The sequence below is a fragment of the Chiroxiphia lanceolata genome, chromosome 3, assembly GCF_009829145.1.
Source record: "Chiroxiphia lanceolata isolate bChiLan1 chromosome 3, bChiLan1.pri, whole genome shotgun sequence".
NCBI classification, from domain to species: Eukaryota; Metazoa; Chordata; class Aves; order Passeriformes; family Pipridae; genus Chiroxiphia; species Chiroxiphia lanceolata.
The window spans coordinates 12,813,411-12,836,761 of NC_045639.1; the positions used below are offsets into that span (position 1 = coordinate 12,813,411).

The following is a 23,351-nucleotide window of genomic DNA, read 5'->3' on the forward strand; positions in this document are numbered from 1 at the left end:
TGCTGGAATAAGCATCCTGAGCTCATAAAGAAGTTGTGACGCTGGGAAGCTTTTGAAAGAATGCTTCTATGTGATCTTTAATCTCTACAAACTTAACACAGATAAGCAGGGTTTAGAAATGCTGTTTGGTGGATGAACAGTTTTCCAGCTGAAATCAGTACTTGTGTCATAAAACAAGACAGTGCATTTAACCTTACTTTTCCCCCTCTCCTTCCCCAGTGGGTGGTGAACAGATCAGCTCAATAGGACGAGGCCTCTGTGTGCTGCTGGGCATTTCTTTGGAAGATACACAAAGAGAGCTGGAGCACATGTAAGTCGCTTATTTCCTTTTGCCTTGTGCTGTTTTACTTGTTCATTGCCGATACTGAATCACTGATACCTGTGCAGTAGCCAAACAAATTGGTTATTCCTGCTGGGAAATTCAGGTTTGCCTGTTAGTTCCTCTTGAGATTTTACCTTGAATACAGAATTCTTAGTTAGTTCTTAGTTTATGTTCCACTGAGAAAAATCTGTTTTCGTTCCCTATCTCTGTGTTTTTTTAACAAGAGCAGACTCAAAAAGGAGGAATCAACATGTTGGGTTTTTCAGATTTCCCTTTTTTAGCTCTCTGTCCTTTTACTGCATGAATTTACCCAGAAGAAATCCATCCTTCAAGGATGGGATTTATCAGAAACCTCAAACTCTCAGGAGAAGTTTTGTTCTTCCAAAAGGCAGGATACTCCTGTTAGTTACTTGTGTGGAAACTTGAATCAATTTTGGCAGCCTGGAGGACTGGCTCTGGCCATCTGTTCCATGGCCACAGAATAGCGTAATTCAGCCAGCAAACACATGCAAGAAGGAGTTCTCCAGGGGCTTCTTCTGTCTCCTTCAGACAGATCATTATTCTAAGACTGACCTCAGTCCTTACAAAGGCAAAGAAGAAACAGGTGGTGGAGCTGACTGATGTCAAGGAGAGGAAAGGCTCAAGCAGTTAAGAGAGAAGAATGTGAGGGACGGTGAAAACAACCCTTAGCAGATGTGGCACAGAAAGGAAGAGACTGAGGATATGACCTGAAGGTCACCAAAGACCTCACATAAACGTTTGAAACTTGTAGAGAATTGCAGCAGAGCTGAAGGGGGTTTTATTCTGACATGCTTCACTGGTTTACTTTACTGTTTGCCTCGCTCAGTGTGTAACATTTGCTCTGTCATTGTTTCTTATCCTTACCTTGGTGAATGTGGAGGATGCTTCTGAATATTGCATGCAGGTGATCCATAGTGACCGTACTCTCAACACCAGGTTGTTGGGATGACTGATGCAGGAAGGGCATGAAGCCAGCATCTGAGAAAAAGGAACGAAAGAAATCAGCTTAACCAAGTTTTTCAGGTCCTATTAAAGGAAACTTTAGTAATCCTGTAAGTGAAACAACAAACATCTCTAAGACTAAAACAGAGCAGTGGTGATGATTAAGGCCTTCTGCTGGGGTCTTCCAGTGGATGCTTTTAACCATCCATTTCATTCAGAAGTTAATTCTGTTTGCTGTTGACACACACAAATTGGCAAGGAGGTTCTTGGGACTGTGCCTTAGTGATGGCAAAGCCCTGGAGCTAGACCATAGCAAAGTCTCAGCTTTATCTTATACTAACGGCCTGGTGCCATGTAAAATGCCTGGCTGATGACTGGAATTGAAATACTTTGCACTTGATATGCTCTCTTCATGCTGCAGATGTGGAGAAGCTGGAAGAAGAAACCAAAGACAGGAGGGTGGCTTGCAGTCCTGTTACCAATCAAGTCCTGACACGGACTGGGTTGCAAGTCTTCTGGTTGCTTTTCCAGGATCCATTTGTAAAGTTCCTCTTATTCTCTTGAGTATTAGAGCCAAAAATGGGTCCAAAATTCAGACAAGTCCAAATCACCACTTTACTGCCACCCGCAGTTCTGCCCTCTTCCTTGCCTTCCTCTTCTCCTGATGAAAAAGTGTTGCCCTCATCTGGCCTGTGGGGCCTGGTTTGGGAATAGTGCTAGGAAGTGACAAAGCAGGAGGCGTATATGAGAATCATGACTGACAACAACTACAGCGTAGGATGATCTCATTTCATACTAAGTGTGATTTTCCAGTGCGGTGGGAGGATTAAAATTCCCGAAGCTGTTCACATGTTAAGGAATATTGTGACACATAAAATCAGATATTAAAGAGTGAGCTTTCTTAACTTACTATGCCATCTTTATGTCACTCTATAACATGCAGTTATTCTGTTCTGATCCCATTCTCCATAAAACGATGGTGTGGATTAATGATCTGACAACACTGTGTAGGTGTATAAGGGCTTTCTTGGTTATGCCTCTAATAATGTGATGAGATTCCCACAGCTTAGGAATGAAGGTGCAAAGGGATATCTTGTTATGGCGAGAAAGAATGAATGTGCATCTGCCTTTCCTGTTCTCTTATTCTGTATGGTACCTGTTGATTCTGCATGGGACAATTTAAGAATTATCTTTTTTCTACTAGGGTTCGAAAGATCTTGAACTTGCGAGTATTTGAAGATGAGAGCGGGAAGCACTGGTCCAAAAGTGTGATGGATAAACAGTATGAAGTGTTGTGTGTGAGCCAATTTACCCTCCAGTGCATCCTGAAAGGAAACAAGCCTGACTACCACATGGCAATGCCCACAGAGCAGGCAGAGTGTTTTTATAACAACTTCCTAGAGCAGCTAAGAAAAGCCTACAAGCCAGAGCTTATTAAAGGTAAGGACAGAAGGTTGGTAAGGCCCTTGATGTGACCACTGTACCTTTCTTGTATGTGTTCTTTCACGATTGTTGATTTCTTTATTCTGTGATTTTCTGTCCATCTTGCTATGCTGGTTTAAAAGTGAACCAGCGGGAGAAGTGAACCCAACTCAAGAGAGATTAAAAGTCAGAGTTACAATTTACTAAAAAGATTACAATAAATACAATGATACAGAGAAAAAAACTGGTTTTAACCCCCAAAGACAGATGTGTAACTCAGCACCCTGGGACAAGAACAGAGCAGTGTTTGTTAGCCCCTGTGCTGAGGACCACGTGGCCCCTCTGGGGGCAAAGTAAAAGGAAAGGAAACCTGTTGGTCTGGATGATGGTGGCAGTTCTGTCGAAGTAATGATTGCAGTCTCGTTGAAGTGGCAGTTGCAGTCCTGTTGAAGTTCTGGTCCTCCTCTGGATCCCACGAGTGGTACCAGAAGTCCCAAAACCCGAAGTTTGTATATGCTCAGGTTCAGGTGGGAATGCCCAGTACCTCCCCTATAGTGGGGAGTTTCACAATGGGTGATTTAACTCTGTGAGTCATGGGATATTTTTGGAATTTTTGATGGTCTGGGTTGTTGCAGCTGCCTATTATGACAGTCCATTATGGGCCATTAGAAGAGATGACCCCTCAGGCTGGTTGTGAAGGCATTAATGCCTTTCTGGAGGGGAGTTATGACAGCTGAGTCATTGGTGTGAAGACAAAGGAACACTCCTCTGCCTTACAGTGTTTTTTTAACACCCAGCCTGAGGTGTCAGGTGTGCCCTGGGCAGCTGCTGCAAACGATCTATTTATTAACAGTCCATCAGAAATGACACAGAGGGTGTAGAATACGGTTTTGGTTATACCCACATAGTGAAAAACTGGTCCCAGCCCCTACAACTAGGACCCTTGCAAAGGAGCTGTCTTTGTATGCTAGGAGCTGAGAGGATGTTATGATATTTTCACTAGTGGCCTGGCAGGGTGATCGCTCCAGTCTTCCTCTAACCAAGCCATTTCCTGTCATTCCTCTGGAAGAGTAAGACTTATGGATGTTCTTGTATTGTTATTGGCTGCACAACATGAGCAATGACTGACAATGTAACCCAGAGAGGCTGCAGCCATGAGAACAAGCTCTGAGGTCAGGCTCTCTCAAAAGCTGGATGTTTTGTGCTGTGTAGTTAGATTAACCCGGGACAAGCACTTTTTCTGAGATATATGTTGAGTCAGGCTCAAAGGTGTCACCAGTGTTGTGATAGTTCCATCTGTCACTTTGCTTCTACGTCCTGTTAAATGGTACTGACGACAGTGGGAGGTGTAATGTGTTGTTTGAGAACAGTATTTGATTTAGACTATCTTTTCTCAACTTTATGTCGTGTATGCAACAGTTTTCTCTTTACTGGAGGATGCCTGGCTTCCCTGGGTATTGTTGTTCTTAATCTTTTCTGTTTGCTTTTCTGATTGCTTTCTGTCCATTTTCATATTTAGACTTGATTTTTTTGCTACACTTGACTGGAAGACAAGTATCTAGAAAAGACTATTTTTTAAATGGTGGCTGTTAATGGATAATGGTCAGCCTTACTTTCCTTACGAGGAAAAAAGTAAAAAAAAGACAGAAAACTGGTAGCTGGGGAAAGATTTAGAGGCTAATTTTTATATTGACTCTAGATTAGGGTAATTATCCCAGTGCTTTCCAAGGAGGCACAGTGAAATGCACACATAAAATGTCCCTCTTTCCTGGTAGCTTGATGTGTTCTTCCAATCAACATTTGTTCATGATAAAGAATGCATTTCTCATACCCCTTCCCTGCATTCCTTTTAGTTGGTAACATAGAAAACTTCTAACTAATTCAGAATATTTGCTTTTTGAATCTTTATCTTTGATGAGTTCTGACTAAGTTAGGACCCATTCCTACGCCTCAAAAACTGGTAACAGAACTTCCTGGCAAGTTAGTGGGAATAAGATTTGCTCTGGTGAGATTTGATTGTGTTGACACATATGTCCTGGGAGACTAAAAGCAAATATGGACTTTCTTCTTTCACTTAAATGAGGTGTGGAAAAATTGATATACCTCTGTATATCTACTTTTTTGTCCTTGGGCTTTGGAAAATGCTCTGTTTCTGAAATACCTTCAATCAGTTTATAATTTGACAGCGGCTTTTTGAACTTCTCTCAGTGAATAGCATTTGTATACCTGAAATGAATAGCCACTGTTGTTAAGTGCTCATATTTTGGCACTTGCTTGCCAGTACCTTCTGCAAAAAGAGCTAAAACTTCTGCATTTTCTTTCTGTGTTGAAAACATAGAAACCTAAGAGTGACTGCCTTGTGGTATTGTGTCAGAAAACACATGCATTTAAAACTGCTGGCAGCACTGGAGCTACCTGTTAACTTATGATTTTGCTTTTTTATTAAGCTGTACCAGTCTATATTGTTATGACTCTGTTAGGTCAAAGTTTCTGTTGTGTCAATTGCTTTGCCAGTGCTTTTGTTTGTTTGTTTGTTTTATCTATTCATTTTTGTGCGTGCAAAGTTTATGAAGTTTGGCAGTTTCATAGGTAGTAGGCCAAGTCCTGTGGTAGCATCAGCAGAGTTTACAGTTTCCCTGAGCTGAAGTATAATTTTGTAGAATTGTAATTCCTGATCTGTGATTTACTGTGGCATGCAAACATACTGAATTCTGTCCTGGAAAAGTCCTGAGGAAATCAAAACCTGACTTGCTGGGGGCTGTCCTACATGCTGCTAGGTTACAAAGGGTGGTGGGAGGGCCCTGGGAAGGAGCACTGGTAAATGAGGGGCTGGACTGTTAAATAGGTTTAGTATGTCAGCATGAGGCTCTAGCTCTCTACTCATGTATTTCCCCTACATACACACAGTTGTAGTTATTGAGAAATTAGAGTTTGGTTCTCTGGATTGCTTTAGGTGCCCTTCCCTTTGATCTTACAATTGCTTAATGCGTTTTAGAGAAGTAATGTAATCACTGAAATTGGAATTTGTGTAGCTGAGGCAAAGGTAGATCAATAAATGTTGTGTCCTGTTGTCTAAGAGCCCTGTGTTTTGTGGTTCCTATTTTTTCTCGGTAGATAATTTGGCTGTTGGAAGTTAGGCTGCTATGTGTGCCACTTATAGATGCTGGGCAGGCAGCTCCTCTGTCTGTTATCTGCTGTTAGCTTGCCAGCTAGGAGCTCAGAATGGGAAGTAAAGAGAAGCACAAACCATTCTTTCACACCCAGAGCAGTGGGACATTTGACAAACAAAATCTTGCAGGAGGTTATGTCGGGGGGTTATGTCAGGGTTATGCAGGAGGTCAGGGTCTTTGCTCTCTGCCTTGCATGTGGATTTAGTCTTCTGAGGCAGTAAGGATTAGCATGGCAAAGAGTGTGAAATGTCATGCTCCCTTAGTAGTAGTATCCCAGTAAATATGAGAGGATTGTTCCACAAGGAAGAGTTTAAGTCAGATTAAGGTTTGGTACAAGTTGAAAGCAGAATTATTCTCCTTGATTAATTCCCTTTGTAAGTGTTGTCGCTTCAGAATAAGTGTTCTTATCTGGAGCAAGGGTATTCATATGGTGTTAATTAAGAATAACTTTCTAAGTAGGCAAGCTTAGAAGTAGCTCCTGAATAAAACCAGTGTGAGGTTTTTAGGTCATAAGGCTTGAGATAGGTTCAAAAATATTCTGAAAGTAAATTGTATCTCTTTTTCAAGTTTTTACATCTCAGATGTGGCCTCTCTGACTCACCTTAAACAAAGGTCTTCTTTATGTCTGAGGAAGGTATGCATGCCAGATTTTTAGAGACAAGGAATTTGGAGAGATGGATGTCCAGCAGAATGAACTTGACACTTTAATTATACTTCTAGGATCCTGTTTTATTGCAGAAGAGGTTGTAAGGTGAATTCATCAGTCAAGAAGTCTTAAAAGTGGGGAAAGATTTACTACATTGAAGTGCATTATTGTATAAAAAGCATGAAAAGAAATAGTGTTTTTAAGGGTAAGTTATTACTGTCTCCCATGGACAGTTCAGGGTCATGTGATAAATCTACCCAAAGTTGCTGGGGTAACAAGCAATATGCAAGGAGGATGGATTCTTTCTTCTTCCCTTCCTTCTGACTGAAAAGTGAAAATCAATCTGAACTCTTGGGACAGAGAGATGAAAGAGATGATGTTTTCAGTTTCTTTGCAGTGCTGTGCAGAAGAGGGATTTATCTACCTCGGAGTTTCAGAAGTTGCATTCAAGGGCAGAACTTTGCAGCCTGTCTGCCTGAGCACTGCAGAAGTGATGTGTTCCCCCCATGTGCTCTTAGCTGAATGCAACATCCAGTTTCCACAGCTGTCAGTCTGATTTAGGGGAGTTAGGCTGTCTCCCAACTTACCTCTTCAGGAAACCATAATGCACAAATAAGAGATGCCCCCCCTCTGAAAGGTTATATGAATTGCCACATACTGACACAACAGTAGACAATGGGACAAGGGAAGGAATGCAGGAGTGTGTATTTGAGGCAGACAGCCAACATTGGGGGAGATTCTGCTGAAGAAGCATGTCTTCCTAAGGAGGAATTAGGCATTGATTTAAGCAGAAATGTTGAAACTAGGTTTTATCTTTACCATATTATTTCAGGCAAGATCAGACCCTAAAGCTGCAGAGCAAAAAGCTGTATTACAGTGAGGTCACTTCTTGAAAAGAGCTGTGGGAATGAAGGGACCAGTGGAACCTGGTTTTGTTGTGTAAGAGAGCTGCCAGAACAGAAATCCAGAAGCATCCCATGAGGAAAGCACAGAGTGTGCAGGAGCCATGCATTCTTTTCAGCCATGTCCTCTATGGGGCAAAACATCTGAGAACAGCAGCTGGTAAAATTATGCAGTAAATCACATATCTTTTAATAGAACAAATGCCTCAAATCATGCTCTTGCCTCCCCCTTCCATTGGCATTTATGTTGCTGTGACTCTTCAGTGATCAGTCCAGAACCTTTTCCTTGGCTGCTGAGATATTGGCAGCAGACTTTTGTACAGTGCTATGATTTTTGGCTTTACCAGAGCTTGTATCTCTAGTTCATAGGGTGCCTTGTGGCATACAGCTTTTGGAAAAGCAGTTGGGTAGTAGATCGATTGTGATATGGCCCATACGTGTTGGACAGGCCTGAACATGCCTTTTCTTTTTCCTTTTTCTTTTAAGCAAATATCAGACTTCTATCTGACTTAGAGGATGTGACAGGGAAACACTGGGAACTCTTTGAGAGCTCTTTGTCCCCAGTAACATGTCTGTGAAAAATCAGGATAGCTTGGTTTGATCTCTCTTCAGTCAGGGACATCACCTGTTGCTGTGGAAAGCTGCTGTGTAGCTATACAGAATCTCATGTAAATATTCCCAGTGGTGATTGTGTCACTGAAGTTTGAGCCTATGGCTTTTAACATGTTCTTGCTCACTGTCCAAGGTGGTACTGGAAGTGGTTTTGGTTGGGTTGCTGAGCTGACTCCAGACCTGCCTTCCCAGTAAGTAAGACTGCTCCAGTCTTTGGATAACTGCTGTCAGTTTGCTGCAGTACACTTTTTTTCTCTTCCATGCATTTGTAGTGATACGGGAACATCTCTTCTTGTTGCTGTCCCTGCAGGAAAATGTATAAAGGCTGCTCAGGTGTGCAGGACAGTAGAAGAGAATATGTGGTAGTGAGCAGAATAGGCTCAGCCAGGGGTGGGTTGAGTTTGAGGAGTAGAGAGCTAGGCTAGAAAAAAATGAAGAAACAAAGTTTGGACAAATTAAAATGAGATGTGAGGAGAAGACAGCATACAACAGGATGGCTTTTCTAAACTATACAAGATAAAAATGTCATGGCTCTGTCGTCATAGAAGCTTCTCAAATGCTTACAAAGAATCTGATCTGTGCCTCAGCTGGTATGCTAATAAATGCCATTGATGACAAATGACATAGACATTTGTGATTTCAGAAGTGTATTCCTCTGAAGTCAGCAAGGTTGAAGAAGTAGGCAGTGTCTTTTTTTCCACCTTTTCTTGCCAAACTCTGTCAAAGAACAACCTATGTTGCAAGCAGGAACATAGAAATGGCTGTAGCAGATTGGGACTGAGCTGCACATCAGTGTTCCTTGCTCTAGAGTATTCAATGTCAAATGCTTCAGAACAGACTTTTATCTTTTGCCTATGTATAAAGTTTCTTCAAAACATCAGCTGGTTAGTTGGCCTGGATCCCTAGGCTTAGCTGTTACATCCTTTAAAATTTCATCTCCTGACTGTGAGAACTATCCCACCTGTCCTGAACTGTGAGCACCTTGATTATCTGTAGACTTGGTTTGTTTTGTGGATGTTTCTATACTTAGCTGTGTATTTATCATCTCTGAATGTCAGACTACATAGCTGGGTGCACATACACTGTTATTTTCTTAGTAGCTTTATGCAGTTTGTTAGTTGGCTGACCTTTCATGTATTTTTTTTTTTTTGGTAGCATGTTTGGTGAACACTTTGGTGTGTGCTATCCTTCCAAGAGCTCTCAGCACTTCTTGTCTCTTCCCTTTTCAGATGGCAAGTTTGGTGCCTACATGCAGGTACACATCCAGAACGATGGTCCTGTAACAATAGAACTGGAGTCCCCAGCTGCCACTGTTGACCCTAAACAGGTAAGTGACCCAGAGGGTCTGTCTGGAAAGAATGGTGTATATCCTCTGCAGATTTGTAGCATTCTTGTTATGAAGCAGTATGGCTTTCCTTAGGCACAAGGACCTCGTCCTTCCTGTGCAGCCTCTGAAAAGTAAATAATTTCATTGTTTTCTTCAGTTCCCTGGCTTGTTGATAGCTACCTGCTGTCCTGGTAAAGGTTGTGCATGTGTAATGCAAAAAAGCTTTTTACAGTTTATTCCTCCTCATCATTAAAGCTGCTGTTTAATCATGACTCATTAATGATGTTTTTAATGTGTCTGGACAACCACACCTGCCAGCTTTTAGTGAAGTTTCTTGCCATGTAGGGGCTTGTGCATGTGGGTGACTGGATGGAACTAGAGACATGCCTCTTTGTCAGAAAAAAGGGAACAGCAATTTAAGTCCCAAATTTAAGTCTGGAGTGGAGAGGAGAGTTAGCTCTTCTTAGGAACAGCACAAGTTATGCTGCAAACCAAATGCAGTAATGAGGTTTTCTCGTCTTCTAAACACAACAGTGACTTTTCCAGGCTGAAAGAGAAGGGGGAGGGCTTGTTATTACCAACTGTGCCTGAGCAAGGCCACACCAATCTTATTTGTATAATGCTTCACTTAACCTTGTTAAAATTGTTACTGCAGTTTTTAAGAAGGGCACCAGGGAAGAACTAGGAAACTACAAACCTGTTAATCTAACCTCAGTACCTGGAAAAATTATGGAGAAGATCATACTGAGTGCTGTTGAAAGGCATTTAAAGAACAGTGCAGTCATCAGGCACAGTCAACATGGATTCAAAAGGGAAAGTCCTGTCCAACTGATTTGATACCCTTCTACAATAAGGTTACCTACATAGCGGAGGAAGGGAAAGTGGTGGATTTAGTTTTTCTGGGTTTTGGTAAGGCTTTTGATACTGTCTCTCACAGCATTCTTCTCAACAAGTCCTCCAGCTGTGAAATAAGCAGATACACAGTGAAGAACTGGCTGAAGGGCAGGGCTCAAAGGGTTGCAGTCAGTGGGGCTACCTCTGGCTGACAGTCAGTCACGGGCAGTGTTCCTCAGGGCTTAATTATGGTACCCCTTCTGTTCAATATGTTTATCAGTCTGGATGCAGGAGCTGAATGCACTGTTAGCAAATTTGCTGATGATACCAGACTGGGAAGTGCTCTTGACTCTCTTGCAGGACAAGAGGATCTAAATAGTTTGGAGCATTGGGCAGTCATCGGTGGCACGACATTTAGCTGGGCCAAATGCTGGATTCTGCAGCTGAGACAGAACAGTGCTGGACAAAAATATAAACTGGGAGAGGGGTGGCTGGAGAGCAGCTCTCCAAAAAGGATCTGGTGTGATGGGCTAGCCAGTAGCAGGCTCAGTAGGAGTCAGCAGTGTGTGCCTGAGCAGCCAAGAAGGCAAACCCTATCCTGGGGTGTATCAAACATAGTTTAAGCAGCCAGTCTAAAGAGGTGATTAGCTGTAATTAGCATTGGTGCAGACTCACCTTGAGCATTGTGTGCAGTTCTGTGCCCCATGATTCAAGAAGGTTGTTCATGTACTTGAATACATCCAGAGGAAGGCAACAAAGCTGGTGAAAGGGCTACAAGGAATGTCCTGTGTGGAGCAGCAAAGAACTCTACGTTTGTCTGGAGAAAAGGAGGCTGAGGTTTGACCTCATTGCTCACTACAGCTTCCTCAGGAGGGGAAGTGGAGCAAGACTGTAAAGTAGTAGTTGTTCTGTTTCTAGTCTTTCTTTCTGTACCCTCACAGTTTTAGCACGAGTTCTCAGGCCAAACTGTGCATAATTAGCAGCAGTAGCTCTGTTTTTGGAGTGAGAACTACTTGTAGATTCAGGCACTGACATTCCCACTTGGAGGAATTGAGCGGCTGCCTGATTTGCCTGGGAAATAGTCTGCAGAAAGCTGGGTTGGCAGAGAAACAGAGTGCTTTGATGTCCCCTTTGAACTGTCCATTAACGATCAAGAGGGTTACGGCCCGGTGTTTTCAGGTGCCATGTTTATGACTTGTTAAGGTTGAGGTTTAGTTGTGGTACTTGTGGTGGTATCAACCCTCTGATTTCGCCACTACAACTCTTTGTGCAATAGGAAAGGACATGGTCCCTCCATGCCATCAGGCAATGTGTTCTGCACAGTTCTCCATGCTCTTGCAGGGCTCTGTCTCAGGTGCTGTATGCCTTGTATAGCAGCTTTTATTGTAGCCTGCAGTTGAGCGCATTAGTGGCAAGACAGAGAGCAGCATCGTGTCCTGCTGCCTGTGAACATGAGATGGAGCCCCATGGTGTCATGGTCTCTAGGGCAAAACTGGTGAGCAATCTTTTTTGCTGAGTGAGTGGGAATCATTGACCTAAGGGTGGGTGGAGCTCCAAAGGATGGCACAGTGCAGTTTCTGACTGAAATGGAGAGGATTCAGAAAGCTTTTACCCCCGCTGCCCTGTGTGTAGGTGTTTAATTAACCCAAGAGGAATCACCAAGGTGTGCAGGATTCTGCAAGGTTCAATTTCTTTCTTGGGGAATGTTGTCTTGTTTAAGGATTTTGCTTTCACAGTTCAAGGCTGTCTGCTTTACCCATCTGACAGCACCTTCCTGGTGGCCGCAACATGGACAGAAGTAAGGGAAGGATGCTGGTTTTCAAATATTCTCTGGCATAAAATCTTTGTTTAGTGTGAATGTCTGATTCTGCTTCAGTCTCGCTTGCTGATTGGCTTCCATTCCTCCTTAAAACTCATTTCATCAGCAAAAATGAGGCTTCTTGTGCAGGATGTGCTTAGAACACTGTTACTTGTCCTAAGGTAAGGATGCACCAAGGATCTTCTTACTGAGTCTGTTCCTAAAGCCTGTGTAAAGGTCAGAGTCCTTGTATGGGTATCTGAGTGGGTACTGGACAGTCTGCAGTGAGAATAAGAGTAAAGTTTGCTCTCCTACCTTCTGCAGTGTGTTGCCCATGCACATTTCATGAGCCCCCTTGGGTTCCAGCCCATTGCTTGTCCTGGTCTGGGGGGTTCTTGTCTGTCACAGAAATGGGAGAGCTTTTACGGTGGCAGAGACACTGATAAAGGAATCCAGCCCTGTGCACTTTGGACACAGCAAGAGTTTGATCTACACTGTGTTTCAAAGAACCCTGTTACCTGAAAACTGACAGCACTTTTAACCATTACTGGGTATCTGTTCTAGCTCATATTGGGACCTTAACACACAGTCAGAGGCTCTGCTGTTCCTGATGCTCTGAGGCATCCTTTCCTGATACTGTTTTACATGTGTACCATTGACTTACCCTTCATACAAGGTGTGATGAGGAAGAGCCAGTTTAAATTGTCATTCTCTTTCCTCTTCCCTGCCCGTGGCATTTTTTTGTTTTTTGCTGTTATACAGTCTATTGATTTCCTTTTAGCATGGGAACTGAGTCTTAGGGATGGTGTGGTTTTTATGTTCTTGCTTTTTGTTTTAGCCAGAAGAGATGACTGAACCATCGTGCAGTGTTTAATGTGATGTTAACCAAAAGAAATTAGGCAAATAATTGCTTATGAATAGCTCTTTTATGTCATTGGATGTGGCAGTGAAATACCTCTTTTTATCTGAGAGATTGTCTATGTTTGTAATTGGTAATCTGAAATTTATAATTCCTTTGCAATATACTTAATAAAATTAATAAAAATAATTAATTCAAATGTATATTATTTATTCCTTGTGCTAGAGGGATATAAATAAATCAAGGATTAATAAAAAATTAAAAAATAAATGTGTCTTCCTTGTACAATAAGTATGTATATGAATATATATAATATATATGAGATGTGTGTATCTGTATATATACAAATAAGAAAGAGAGTATCACAGATGTTTGTGAAACCCTAGTAAGCAGGGGAAGCAACTAGAGTTTAGTTTGTTGTGAATTGCTCAGTTTCGTTGTGGTCTGATTTAATAGTAAGCAAATTGTTTGAAAGTATGAAGTAAATCAGAAGATTCTTACACCAGTAGACACTAGTGATTGCTGAGCCTTTACTGAAGACTCGTGATTTTTTTTTGAATTTTGGGTGTGTGAATGGAAAAGTAAAATTTAAAGTCAAAAATTGCTGGCATTTAATTGAGCTCTTAAAATGCCTTTTTGGTAAGTCAGATGTACAAGAAATTTTGCTTGGAAGTCAAAACAAATCCAGGGATTAGAAACTGGATAAGAAATGTGAAAACAAAAAGGCATAAAAGGGAAGAAGGTCAATATGCGATGATTCTGTACTGAGCTCAGTAACAGTGACTACATTTCTTACACAGTCTTGGAGAATGAGGGGAGATCAGGTATTTCTCTTCACTTTTGGCTGTGATGCAGAAAACAAAAGGATTTTCCCTAATGTTCTAGCAAACATTTGTAGTAACAAATCACAAGCATTGTAGTTTCTGGCCTTAACTGGGGAAGCAATTTTGGGTAATTCTTTTTGGACTTGCATACATCCATTTGCATAATTACAGAGGTAAATGTAATTATCCAAGGGCTGAGAGTGTAGCAAATTTCTGTGCTGTCTTGATGAAGTTTATTGGGATTATTGCTGAGGTTAGTTTAGTTGTGCCCAGAATGCTTTGTAAGTCTATATCATGTTTTGGGGGAGACTAGGGAGATGTACTTTGTATTTATTTGTAGGAATCTGTGGCTAATAGAAGTAGCCAGACAGAAATGGAGCAAGATGAGGTTTTACAGGGTGCCTTGGGTGGTGACATGGTGACAACTCAGAAAAAAAAGCCCACTGAACTTTGAAAGCATTATGAATAATTGTGGAATTCCGGCTGGAATTGGCACAGCAGTTTCAGTGTTTAATGCATATATTCTGATAAGATGCTGAACTGATCTCTGTGGGACCATTTGTTCCATTTCGGTCCAGAAAGAAATAAACTGCATAATATTTTGTACCATATTTTGGAACTAGACACTGTAGTGGAAGGGATAAGGAGAATGAAATAATTGTAGCAGATCTTTGTTATTGAACCTACCTGTATCAGTACAGTAAAGCAGTGTACTCACACTTGGGTGATATGAGGGGTAAATAATTGTGTAATGCTCCTTGGAAATGTTAGTGTTTTAAATGAAAGGAACTTCTGAAGACTGACATTTAAGTAACTTACATTTTTAAGTGTCAGGAAGACATGAATTCCACATAAATATTCTATTATTGTGACTTAAAAAATGTCACATAACAGTCTAGTCTTGTTGGTTGAAGAGTAGCGTTCATGTTGTCAATGAGTGTGTTGTCAGATAATGAGTTAAAAAGAAAATCAGTAGATTATAGAAATCCACACAGATAAATTGTGTAAAGTGTGGTGATTTAAGTAGCTATCAGTATGTAGCATCCCCAAAACTTACTTCTCTGAAAAATCAGAAAGAAATGAAGTGACAGCTCTGGGCAACTTAGCTTGACTCTTAGTAGTATTTGAAAGCATTTCTACTGAGAGGTGGCAAGGCAGAGTTAACTGAGGGTTTTGTCTTTGTTTTTGATTTCACATGGTTATTGTATATCCTAGGTGATACTAAAGCTCACATGGATTTTTCTCTGGATAAATAATAAAATAAATTATTCCTGTGTGCTGGATGACCGACCTTGGGACACATCTGTTGTCAGCATCTTTGAAACCACAAACCCACCACTTCAAGCTCAAAACAGAAGTTTGGTGGAATCCAGCTCTCTCTTGTGGTCCTTGTGTTTTACTGTTTGCCACATTTACAAGTTGTGTTTGACAAAGAAGGAACCCTGGAAAACTGAGGATTGTTCTTTGAATATGTGCACTTCTCTTTTATACTCTGGGATGATTGTGTTAGTATATGGTGATAATTCACTGTCTTCTTTAAATTTCTGGAAATCCTAGTCTTCAGCTTTTTTTTTCTTTCCTGTTTTGTTGTTATATATATTGGTGATGTGAATCCAAGTTGCAAGTTTTGTACAAATGCTCGCATTTATGATTTTTTAGAAATAGACATCTGGAATGGTTTTGTTGCATGAAGTGTTTTCTCCTTGCTTTGTGAATAGCTGACAAAACTTGAGAAACAGCAACAAAGAAAAGAGAAGACCAGAACTAAGGTGCCCTCTGAGTCAAGTAGAGAAAGAAATGCCCCCCGAAACAAGGATGACCCCAGCGCCAGCAGTGGAGCAGAAGGAGATGTGTCTTCGGAAAGAGAGCCTTAGCTCATCCAAAGCAGGCCTCAGGTTTGGCTTTTCCTCTCCTGTAAAGCTGTGGCCTCCTGCTTGGCAGTCTCTAACCCTGTGTGCCTTACTGAAGCAGCACATGCAGAGAGCTGCATTAGAAGTGCTGAAAGGTGAAATTCTGATACTTGCTAGTGGGTAACCTCTGGTTGGAGGTGTATCTGTGAGTCTGGCCCAGCCATGATTGTTTCCAGGTTGACTCAGGAAATTAAGGGTTCGATCTTATAATGCAGCAGTGACAGAATCCTGCTTTGTATTCTTCAGAGTGGAGATACACAGTTGTTTTTCTCTCTTCACCTAGCAGGCAGGTCATTCTGGAACAGCCCCCACCATTTGTAGTGCTCAAATTAACACATGGTCCCTGGCAGTGGAAGTGTAAATCAGCTCAGAAGTTGGAGACAGGCCAGAACTGCAACTTCCTGTCATGGTTCCTACCCATCCCTCCTGGGTTTGTTCTTTCCCAGGATGACTTGGTAACAAGCTATTTCATATACCTTCACCATCTAATAAGGACATGAGGCCAGGCATCGAGAGCCAGACTTGCTGCTGGAGTTTGGCAGCAGGAGATCTCTCCTTTCAGGCACTTGACCTGCAGGACACACCTGGACATGAGTGAATGGAATTAGACTGAATATAGATGCAATTCCTTTGCCATGGATTATCTACCTATGTAGATATGTATTTATCATACTCTTCCTGTCAGTTTTAAGTCTTCAGGACATGGCTTTCATGACCTTCCTTTCCCTGCCCCTGAAAAGCTACAGTGCTGATTTTGACTTTTCAAACATGTCTAAGCTCTCAAGAAAATATTATTAACCTCATCTACACACTGTAGCCCTGAGCCAGCTGTGCAGTTTAATTACTAACAGCTTTGCAAAATCGAGGTTTAACCTTTCTCTCTCATTTTCCTGTCCCTAGAGTTCAGTCTGGCTGATACTATTCAGCATCACACATTGCTCCCAAAGTTACTTTCTTTTCTTTCCTTTTTTTTCTTTTTTTTTTTTTTTTAATCTATTAATTTCCCTGGTGGTCAGACATTGGGGGATTATTTCTGTTCTACAGAAGTGGTACTAATACAAATCAATTTGCCTAAGGCATTGAATAGATTTCTGGAAATTTGTTTTAGATTTACCTTGCAAAGGGATCAAAGAAATTCTCAAGTCCCGGCCTCGTGAAGAGCAGTTTCAAGATTGGTGTGAAATGGCTGTTTTTAATTGAGTTGCAGTCAGAAGTGGATTGTCATATGGTACAACAGCTAGGATCACAGGAGTTCTGCTCTCTTCGTCTTTATGTTTGTTGCATCTTCCTCTTTTGATCCTGGAGATGAGCAGGCACATTGGGAAGAAAAATGTGCTCTTAGAAAATAAAGTGATAATGTACTATTATTTCTCAGCAACTGTTGGCCTTGCTGCTGTGCTACAGGGGTACAAGTTTTCTCCCCACTGTTTCCGAGTTGTGTGTTGAAATAAGAACATTTTAGAGAGCACAAGTTTGTAGACCTTCTAGAGTGCTTTGGTCAGTCCAATCTTTCCAATAACATTTGAATTTTTAAGGAGCTGAATGTTTCTAAAATGTGATAAATAACCTAGCATTAATTTTCATGCTATGACAATAAGTAAAGATACTTTTCTCTTTGGGATTTGATGGAATCCTACTATATTGCTGCTCTAGCTATAGTAATGTTTCTGTTTGTTTGCTTTCCACAGTTTCTTATACAAAAGCTACAGTGGATTCTTGAAGAAAAACATAATATTCGCCTCAGCAACACTCTTCAACGACTTTGGAAAAGGATGGAAAATGGGAAAACAGAACTAAGACATTAGAAACCTATCATTCTGTATTGAAACAACCAAAGCAGTGCTATCAGAGTTAGTTGTTAATGTGTAGTATCAGTAGTGAAAAGGACTTCTAACATTTTTGTGTATGTGTTTTCACATGATTGCTGAATAAAGGGTGACTGTAGGCAGATTGTAGCAGAACATTCAGTACATAAGCTCCATTTAAAAAAATAAATCAGGGGTTTTCCTTAAACTTGCACTTGAATTCTGAAAATTCTCCAAGGCTTGTATATTGATTCTCATCCTACTGTGTCACGTGCTACCTGTATCCATGTCAGTGTGTACATCTGTGTGTATTTTGGTCAGTTGTTAGCTGCTGTTAACTCCAGGGTAGGCAGTCTGGTCTTTCTGCATGGATTAAGTTATTACAAGGAAAGATCAGCTGCTAGTAGTTTTATCATGTGGAACACATGTGTCCTGGAAACTTTTTTAAAGACAGAAAAGACTTTATTAAACAAATGATGCTAGCTGAGTGCCTTTTGGTGTTTGTGTACTGCATTCCCTGAGATACAGCTGTGTGTAACAGAGTGGGGGACACAGAGCTAAAGTTACAGGCCAGGGAACATCTACTGTTCCAACTCATCCACTTCTGTGGAAGTTTGGAAGTCAGGTTGCTGACCTGAAATCTTTACTGTTGCTAACACATCTAAGTCATTTAGTTACTTTGTGGTGGCTGTCAAAGTGGCACACAGCTGCTCGACATCCTGCATCATGTCCTGTGAAGGCTTCTGTCAGATCCATCAGAGGCAGAACAGCAGCTTCCAACAACAAGAGCTGAGAAGCAGCTGCAAAACTGCTCTGCTGTGGGTGTTAAAGCCAAGGAAGCTTCAGGGGAAATGAAAGACTGCAGGTTGTTGCACCTTTGACTTCTCTCAGAGATGGTGGTGCCTTTTATAATGGCTGTTCTCCAGGCCTGCCTTGCCTGTACGGTCTTCCCTGGCCGTGTGCCGTGACCCCCGTGAGAGCCAGGATGCTCACTGACTGTAGGGATAACTCACTGATGAGAGTTGTTGTTAATCCAAATGCACATCACAGTTACAGTGCTGCACACTGCGCAGCCACTGGGGGGGGGGGTGGTTTAAACTTTCCTCTTGTAGGCTGCTTGTCTTGTAAAGTATCAGTCAACCCAAGATAGGAGAGTTTGAGAACTGCAGCCTGACAGGGCTTTTCAAGATCAAGCTTAAGTAAAGATTTGGCAAGCTACACACCTGGCATTTAAACAATGAGTAGGCAGGATAGGTTGAAGTGTTACACTTAGTCTTACCTTTAAGAATTACATAATTTCTCATCTTGATATGCAGTTTAGTTTACCTGTGGTCACAGCCTTGTCACAAGCAAGGATCTTTCACCTCTGGAGATATATATACCTGTTGTGTCTTTTCCTTTCAGAATCTTCCTCGCTTAGGGCTACAGTCTAATGGGCTGTTGTCAAATCAGTGGCTGCAAAATTATTTGGCTGCAAAATGCAAATTTGGGCAGGAAGATAGTGAGTGCTTGCCTCTCAGGTTTGCTGGGGCTGTGGACCAACCAACCCTCACTCCTGCCTCATTAGCTTAAGTGTCCTGCTTGCTCCAGCACCTTTGAAATCTTGACTTCTGTTTTGCAACTTGTCCTTAAGAAGATAAGGGTGTGAAGGAAACCCCATCTTGGCACTCTGAAAGGTAAGTTGGTAGAAGCTAAACTACAAAGAACGATAAAGAGTGAAAAGAAGAAGTGTCATAAATATGTCTCAGGGGAGACAACAGGTGATGCTCTAGCTGTGTTTAAGGAGAGACAAATGGCAAAGAAGGGGCTGTTGGGCAAAGATGGTAGGGAGCTGATGCTTGGCTCCTTGCTCAGCTGTGCCTTCTCTGCATGACCAACTACATGGTCTTTCTGAGTCTCCTCTAAGCAGTAACTTTCTCCTGCCTTATGTGGGAGGCATGAGGATAAGCTCACCATAAACTGGGATGTGGTCATGGTCTGAGGTGATGGAGGGCCAGGAAATGGAGATCATCTAGGAAAGTTGGATGTTTGAGACCGATGCTTCCTGTTGCCCTGTGCTCAGTGTATTTTTATGCACCATGATTAGTTTCAGGACTCAAAAAAATACCAACTAGCTTTGTTAAAAGTACTGTTTATTTTAACAAAAGCTACTGGCCTATTCTACTTGCAGAAAAACTTGGTAAAGGCCACTTTTACAAGTGCAGTTACATGGCTTTGAAACTCAGTATCAATCTATCCCATGGATTTTTCTGCTTGTAGTGAGCTGCAGGCAAAAACCAGGAGATATGAATTCCTGTCTCTGTTCCTCAGCCTGATATTTTTTTAGGAAAAGAATATTTTCTCAACAGAAGACTCCCCGAAGAAGCCCCCCTGGTAAGCTGAAGTTATGCTAGGACTTCTTTGAAAATGTAATGCTAATTTTCATTGACTGCTATAACCAGAAAGTACAATAATTATAACACCAAAAACCTGCTTTACAGGTTTTTTCAAACATCTCCATTCAGATCCTGAATCTATGGGCTATGTTAGTTTGAAAAATGGGATTTTAAGAATGGAACAGTCAGAGTAAGTGATGTTTCTACAAAGCTGTTTGGAAAAATGATTGGACAATTTTAATTTGGGTGCAAACGCAATGAATCAAAGGCAAAATATCATGACCAGTGATGTAAGTACCCAATGGATAAGTTCACAGTTTCCAGTTGTAGAAGCTAGTAGGACAATTAATTAAAACTGGTCTGATATACAGAAATGCTCATTCCTGGAGAATCCTTGTTTAAATGTGTTGGCAGTAGCTCCCTCTCTCTGCTCTGATCTGGTGCTCCATGATGATAGGTTTCAGTCTCAAAATAATTTGCTGCACTTTTCTAAAATACACTTTTCTAAAATACATTCTTCCACAGAACAAGGGGAGTTTCAGGTTCATTGCAAGCCACGTTTCAATAGCCATCCAAAAATGAAGTCACTTGTGGGTTTATGGACTTGCAGTTAGAGCTGATCTGCAGTCCTTTCACTGACAGTGCTATTGATGGACCTGAGAGAGCTGGAGGCTGTGGAACAGGAAGGGGAGGAGAATTACCTCTTCATGGTCCAATACAGTAAAACACAGGACTCTTAGAAAGGGGGAAACCTGCTCTCCCAGCAGCCTGGCTGTTCTATTTGCTGACCAGTGCCCTCACTCTGACTAATGGAATTTCTGCCTTTCAGTACTTGCCCAGCAAAGGGCAGCCAGACCTCCCCGAGCAGGTTTTCAGGTTGTTTTTGGTTTTTTTTTTTTAGTGTGAAGTGTCTGCTCTTCCCTGGCTGCCACTCCATCCTGAGCAGTTCCACAATGTTCTTAGAAATGCCCCTTTTCAGTCGATTTTGCATCTGATTGGTTAGAAATGCTTATCTGTCAGCTCAGCTGCATGTAACTACGGACTCTGCAGACAAGAAAGATTTGGTGACAATTTAAAGACAGCCTCCTAAGCTTTTTACACGTTCCCATGGTTCTCAGTGCATGTTCACTATTCTCAGTAAAAGTGAGATGGCAGAGCTCTGGCAGAAATTAGAAAAGATGGTGTGAAAATATAAACTTGTTGTCTGAAATCCTGAGGTTGGTCACCTTTCCATATTCTGGAGTACCCATTCCTTTCCATGCCAACCTCAGTTTTATTGTAAGTACTTCTATTTCTAATGCCACAAGAAGAGAGCACCCTGTCTCCTCTTCAGTCCACGCTTTGCTAGGCTGAATAAACCATGTCCCAGTCCTATGAAAACTAGCCTCCTGTTCACCCTGGCGTAGATGGCTCAAAGCTGAACTCTCAAAGGCTTGAGAAGCCAGGCTGAAGCTTGAGGGCTTGATGACAATGGTCCTAGAGAATGAATCATGGAAATGCTGAGCTCTGGCTGACCTTGGATTTCCACACTCAGCATGGAAGAGCTAATGGAGCAAGTACAAACCCAACTAAAAAAAACCCCACAACTGTTTCCCTTGTAACTACATCACATGATGTATTAGCGTAGGGCATTTTAGGAAGCCACAGATGTAAATGGAACTGAGGTCAGAGCGGCACAGCCTCGGTGGGTAGGAGATACCAGGCATTGGAGACAGCCCACAGCATAGTGGGGTCTGAATATCTCTGCTTGCACTGGCTGGGGGCAGGACATCTCCATGTGTGCTGCTGTGCTGCTGTGCAGGCTTGTGTGTTCACCACAGCCCCTGAGAGCAGGGTGTGGTGCTGGACACCTGAATTTTGGTGCGGACTCGATATTATTCGTGCCTGTGCACCTCTATTAGCTCACATTCCTGTTGCTGCTCTGGACTTGTGGCACACATTGCAAGGACCTTTGCCAGCCTTGTTCATGATAAGGTCTCTTGCTCTTCCTCACAATCTTACTGGTTATATCACGTGCTGCTCAAAAGAATCACTCAGTGTTTCAACAGAGATGAGGTGCAATTTCAGCACAGTGGGGACAGCATTGATAAAGAAAGTGTGTCAGTGAAAACGTGATTTTGAGAGAAGGAGGCAGCAGATCCCTGGGCAAAACATTTGGGTGCCATGAGCGAGTCAGTGGTGCTTGCTCTGTTCCCTAGCCTGTCCCTGCACTGGGATTTTGGGGGAAGGAATCAGGAAAGAAAAATGCCTTTGCCAGGGCGTTCTCTCAAAAGCTGGCTTCTCACAATTCTCTTAAGGCTTTTGATCTCTGTTCTGTGTATGCTTCATGTGTGTTATCATTTACCTGCTAATCTTTGTTAAAGGAGTACTTGGTAATGACAACACCAAGTACTTAGAGAGACCAGGATGGGCCAGGGAACAGTTCTGAGGTTGCATTGCCAAGAGATTTTAAGAAAGGAAGAAGTGTGTGGTCAGGTTTTCCAGGCTACAGCACATCTCTGTGCTGGACACTCATCACTACAAGTCAGGGGGTGCTGGCTGTGTGAGCAGGTGTGCTGGTGCTCTGGAAGTGACGTGGATGCATGGTCACAGCCACTGTCACAGCATTCACCTTTACACAAGGAACATGTCTTGGTGGATTTGCTTGTAACAAAGTCCTGAGGATGAATCAGGATGTCACAGGAGGCCCCGCCAAGAAATGTGGTAATGAAAAATTAGTGTACACATAGAAAAAGTAAATGTGAGACTGGTGTTTGAAACAAGCCTTGTGAATTATGTTAGAGCTGCTCATAAGCCCTTACACTGCTGGAGTCTCAGTGAGGCTGCTGAATTGCAAGTGTCTGTTTTGTGGCCTGGAATGTGTTGTTGAGAAGCACACAAAAATACACTGCAAATATTCTTAGAAAATATATATTGAATAAATGGACTTTAGTGTTACTGAAGGCACTTGTGTACCCCATAAATATATTTTCAAAATATTTAAATATTTTATTTTTCCATGCTAATTTTTTTCAAAGAGATCCTCTGATTTAATAAATACTTTAATACTTGCAGTCAGCAGTATCTAAATATGTTTTTGTTCTTTATGCATTTAACATTATACCCTCAATATTTTAGAGTTGCTCCTTTTATTTCCTTGACAGAAAATTATGATGGATTTAATGAATATATTGTAACATTGATCTATGGGGCTCAGTCATGATTCAAGGAGAGGAGATTTACTCCTTGTGTAAGAGAGTACTTTGCTATCCATAAAAAAGTGGTTTTTCCTCATGTTTAGGTTACCTGGGGGATGTTAACCAGGGCCAGCTCAGGTATTGTGGCAAAATTTTTTCCTATTAAGAACTGGGATTCATTTTATACGGGTAGTTGAAAAGCTTATGGCTCTACGGAGTGAGTATATGTCTTTTTATTAATCTTTTTGCACTAATACAACTGTATGCAGAAGATTGGAGTACTTGGGGGTGAACAGTTCATATGGTAGATGTCAAGGCTGAACCTGTAAAAGACTTCCATGGCATCTCTTCTAAAACTTTGAGTCTATTGGCTTTGTAGTAATGGAAAGGGCAAATCTTGACTCAG

General features: G+C 41.7%; 1 protein-coding gene across 1 annotated transcript in view; it reads left to right on the plus strand.

Moving 5' to 3' along the window:
- Positions 1-17,879, plus strand: part of DTD1 (D-aminoacyl-tRNA deacylase 1) — a 20,253-nt gene extending 2,374 nt beyond the window's left edge. The window contains exons 2-6 of the mRNA XM_032683907.1: positions 220-310; positions 2,490-2,725; positions 9,267-9,364; positions 15,398-15,574; positions 17,278-17,879. Of these exons, the coding sequence (XP_032539798.1) occupies positions 220-310; positions 2,490-2,725; positions 9,267-9,364; positions 15,398-15,553 (581 nt within the window). The 3' untranslated portion in view covers positions 15,554-15,574; positions 17,278-17,879. The remainder of the gene's footprint in view (positions 1-219; positions 311-2,489; positions 2,726-9,266; positions 9,365-15,397; positions 15,575-17,277) is intronic.
- The last annotated feature ends 5,472 nt before the right edge of the window (positions 17,880-23,351 follow it).